This window comes from Azolla caroliniana, unplaced genomic scaffold, assembly GCF_043228905.1.
Source record: "Azolla caroliniana isolate FFs.n. ecotype wild unplaced genomic scaffold, voAzoCaro1.0.p SCAF_6, whole genome shotgun sequence".
Taxonomy (NCBI): Eukaryota; Viridiplantae; Streptophyta; class Polypodiopsida; order Salviniales; family Salviniaceae; genus Azolla; species Azolla caroliniana.
In genome coordinates, this window is record NW_028230441.1 from 7,729,032 (window position 1) to 7,733,842 (window position 4,811).

The 4,811-nt window shown below is 34.0% G+C and overlaps 1 protein-coding gene across 1 annotated transcript; it reads left to right on the forward strand.

Moving 5' to 3' along the window:
• Positions 1-652: 652 nt before the first annotated feature.
• LOC147862942 (Cox19 family protein (CHCH motif)) lies at positions 653-3,388 on the forward strand. The gene is made up of 3 exons (XM_087320661.1): positions 653-790; positions 2,697-2,807; positions 3,186-3,388. The coding sequence occupies exons 2-3, from the start codon at positions 2,725-2,727 to the stop codon at positions 3,298-3,300; spliced, it is 198 nt and encodes a 65-aa protein (XP_087176787.1). The 5' UTR covers positions 653-790; positions 2,697-2,724; the 3' UTR covers positions 3,301-3,388.
• Positions 3,389-4,811: the final 1,423 nt, after the last annotated feature.

A 4,811-nucleotide genomic window follows, 5' to 3' on the forward strand; every position in this document is an offset into this window, starting at 1 on the left:
ACCGTTAAAAAATTTTGAAACCTGAACCGAACCATGAAACCGTTAAACAATTTAAAACCATTAAATCGTAAAAACCGTGGTTTCGTGGTTCGGTTTCGGTTTTCAGCATAGGTCAAAAATTTTAATTTTTAATTTTTAATTTTTTAAATCTATAATATTTCATTTTTTTATTTTTTTTAAATTTGTAAGATGTTCCTAAAATGTGAATATAAGGTCTAAAAATGAAAAGATTGTTTAAAAACAAATTTTAACTTTTTTACAAAATTAAATTTATTTTTTATAAAACTTTTAATTTTTTTTTAATAAAAATAAAAAATAAAAAACAAAAAACCGTTTAAAACCGCGGTTTCTGGCTATTAAAACCGAACCGAACCGTTTTTAAAAACCTAAACCTGACCGGACCGTTGAAACCGTTAAGCTGCGGTTTCGCGGTTCGGTTCAAACCGAACCGTTGCCGATTGTCACTCTCTCTCTCTCTCTCTCTCTCTCTCTCTCTCTCTCTCTCTCTCTCTCTCTCTCTCTCTCTCTCTCTCTCTCTCTCTCTCTCTCTCTCTCTCTCTCTCTCTCTCTCTCTCTCTCTACAAATACAGCCTACAGGAACCGGGCTTCTCTTCTCTGCAGAACGTCTTAGGGTTCCTGTCCGTAAATTTCGAGGGCCTCGTCGGATGCTATGGACGTTTGGATCAACAGAGAAGAGTCTCCTGATCATCATTATCTTCTTCTTCTTCGCGAGTTATTCTACGCTTTCCAAGGTCATCTCGACGCCAACAACGACTCGGATATTGCTTAGGTTGGCTTTCTTTCTTTAACTTTTCTCTCAGTTATTGTCAATCTTCATTGCTATCCTTTGTTAGAGTAATCCAGTTCTTAGCAAGTAAACATCTGTCAATCCATCTAAGAAGCATGGGAAGATTATATGTTTACGTTTAGATTTTTCTTCAGAATCGAGAATTTACCCTGTATAAAGTCACACAGGATTTCTCTCGAGAAATACAGTGAAAAGATATAAATTCTGCCAAATTTGTTAATAGTTTTGATTAATGCCTGTTGATGTATCTCAGATACATGGAAAGACCGCGTTTTCCTGGAATAGGAATTTCGAGGAAAAGTCGGACTTCTCTGCATAGGAAAAAACTAGACATGCAGACTATTGTTGAGAAAGGTTATGGACAAATCTTATTTAGTTCAGGCCATCTATGAGGTCATGTTAGCTTTTGGGTTTCTTTATTTACAACAGGAGGTTCTTGGATGGTCAATCAAGACAGATTTCGTGAGAAAGAGTTTTTAATCTCTCTCAGATACATGAGAAAATAGTGTTTGTTTTTAACTTTCTTTAGAAATAGAAACAGAAACCCCTTGGAAACTGTAGACCTTCTATTGTTTGTGTAGAAAAAACCAGACATAGAAATACTTGAGCAAAATACATAGACTATCTTCTGGTGATTAAACTTTTGAGCGTTTATATGTTATGTGAGGTTCTGTGCCCATATTATGGCTTAGCTTGTGGAGGATTTTGAAATTTTAGACTTTTTTATCTTGTGAATTTGAAGTGTCAAAAGATATTGGGCAAAAAGATTGAATTTTGCCAAATTGAATATAGATTGGGATCGGCAACTTCGTTTGTAATGTGAGGCATATTTCTGATGGTTGCTTGTTTAAGATTATTGTTACTTTTAAAAAAAAGTAAACTCTTTGAGAAATTGCAATATTAAAACATTGAGCAAAAAGAGAAGGAATTGTGTTAAAAGCGGTTACAGGTTTTCCTTGTGGCATGTGTCTGCATTCTTGAGAATTCTCTTGGATGACTGTAGATGTTTGTACACTTTCTTTGGGCTGTTTAACTGCAGCAGAAAAGATAACAATTTGCCAAATTGGTTACACAATTTTCTAGCCTCTTAATATATCATTGTCTAAACTTACCTCGACCTTCTAGTCATTTCACATATCATTATCTTTGAACTACTATCTTTCTGTTGCAAAGAAGGCAAAACTTTTGTTGAACGGGTTGCTATGTCATTTTGGAAAATTTGTCTGCAGTGTGAGGATTTGTTCTTGGATGGTTTGTCGATGTTCTTTGGGTCTATGTCATTACAGCAAAAATGAGAACATTTTACTACATTGGCTATATAACTGGTCTTCTCGTTTTCTCGTATATTATTGTCTAAACTCACACTAAAGATCTCTCCTTTCTGAAGATGTATGCCTTTTAATCTTGAGATCTATCGTCACTAACTTAATCCTGTTCAATTTTAACGAGTAGGATTGTCTTGACATCTACTTATGAATGATTGTCATCTGTTTGGCGTAGTCCTTGTCTTTTTCTGTTACGTGGCTGTACTCTACTTGCTGTTTTACTTCTCAATGTAGTTACCAGGGGAAAGTGCTACTGCTATTCAAATACAGCGGACCAAGTATCTAAGAAGTGCTGGGAACTAGAGTATTGATGCTTGTAAATTGGAATTCTAGCTTGAGATACGAACACAACTCTTGAGTATCTTCGTCAATATCCCAAAAATGACCCAAAAAATGTAGTGTTAATAATGGTGGGGCTGTTTTACTGCATCCTTACTGGAGTGGTATTCTGCTTGAGGAATTTGTTGCCGATTTGAGGAGTATAATTTTGTGGCACGAAAGGTGCGGTGTAATTTTATGTAATTGCTGGCCAGGATAACTTTGGCTCTTTTTCACTTTATCAGATAGCTTTTACCACACGGTTCGTCCAAGATGCCTAAAAGCAAAGAGCCTTGCAGCCAAGAGGCTTGTGATATTCAAGCATGCTTGAAGAAAAGGGGCTTTATACCTGAGAGGTATGTATATATTGAATATTTTATCTTCATTTGAGAAATTTTGGGGTTGCTTAAATATTCATGGAACAAACAATTGCGTAGGGTGATTTAATTAATATCATCAGAGCTAAGACATCCACAATATTTCTGGCTATTTATAAACTTGCCATGTATTGGTGATTATATGCCCTAGACATAGGTGAAAAATATTATCCATATGGCTAATGATATTGAGAGAAGCATGCACTTGCATTTAGATTAGTCTTCTTTGTACAGCTTGGGTTTGGCTTATTAGTATTATCTAAGTGCTTGGATCTGTTATGATCTAAAGCTTTTGATTATATTTTATGCATTTGGAAGTAGACTCATTTACTTTTGTACTATTCTACTTTTATACAGATGTATTGTGGTTATAGAGGCCCTTCAGTATTGTTGTGAAAAATGTAGTTACAAGTCAACACATTGTGCTTCATTATCAGGTCTCCTTGGCCCAAAGAAGGAGTTTATTAAATAGATGATATAGAACCTGTTGACATGCTACACTGTTTATTGTAAACAATACACTAATTACTCAATAATATATGCAGAATTTGTGATCAGAACACTCTACTGTAACACCATGGATAATGACTGCTTGTGAATTTTTTATCATCAATGTGTTTGTAGTTTTGCTAATTGCTATCATCAATTGGTAAACTTGTATTTTGGGGCTAATTGCTAATCAAGAGCTTTAGTGGTTTTTATACAAATTAATTTCACAAGAAAATAATTTCTGTATGCAATCTAGCAGAAAGCTTTATATACATTATTTTAAGAAGTATTTCTCTTTATTTCAAAAGGTGTTAGTTTATAAATGCCTTACCGCAAGGTTTTTATCCAATTGTTTTGGGCTTGTTTTGCATTGTTGCTTCACATACATTTCGATGCTGTCTTAAAAGTTTGTATTTGGCATTAGCTACATTCATTCACCCTTTTTACAAGTCACATTGACATCTCTCAAAACATACAAAGCTGAAGTTATTGTGCTTTCTTCTTATCCATGTAAAATGCTAACAGATGAAATACATTGTTATGGAGTGTTATAGCGCTAGACTGTAATAGAAGGGACCTCATAAATGCTATGAGGTAGCTAATGTACAATGGAAAAACTCATGAAAGAACTATGATGTGTACTATTTAATTGATTAGGAAAATGGGGCTTCATAGTTGGGCCATGATTATTATTGTTGTTGTTATTATTATTACTATTACTATTATTATTATTATTAGGCCTTGGGATTCAAGAAAGCCATAAAATGTGTGAGAACTAACCTCAATTGAGCAAAATGAACGTTTGAAAATAAACAAAATAAAAAACTATTTTCCATTAAAAGAAGAATTTATTATAAATGTGCTTGACTATAAGTTTAACTGTTGGAATGCATGGTTTAGTGTTGATACACGGGGCAAGATTTGGAACTTAAAATTTGTGGGAGCTCATTATGAGTTCACCTTTGTGCTTGATACCATACACAATCTGGATATGGAACTTTGTTTTTTTGTGTATGTTGATAGTTCAAATGCTTAATCACTAAGACAATAGATGAATCCCAACCAAAATTTGCTTGTTCATAACACTATGATTATCATCACAAGGGCATATACATGGGCATGATTACATCAAACTTCAGTTGATGCATTAATGTCATCAATGCGTGAGGACAATGTACATATAGGCAGTGAAACCATGTTAATGAGCCCCCCCATTGCCTCAACATCTCAATACCTACATATCAACAAGAACGACAAAAAATATTTTCATTCATTTTCCATCATGAACTAGATCATTACATTTATGAGACTGTTTATTGATTTTAGTATGTGGTTGCTATTATACCTTTTGTGCATTATACCAAATATCTAATTACATGATGTCTTGAGGTATACAATATTGACATATTTTTGGGGATTTCTTGAAACATTGGTTGGAATTTGCATGGGTTTTCTTTAGGGTGTAACCAGCTATGTATGATCAAGTTATAAACT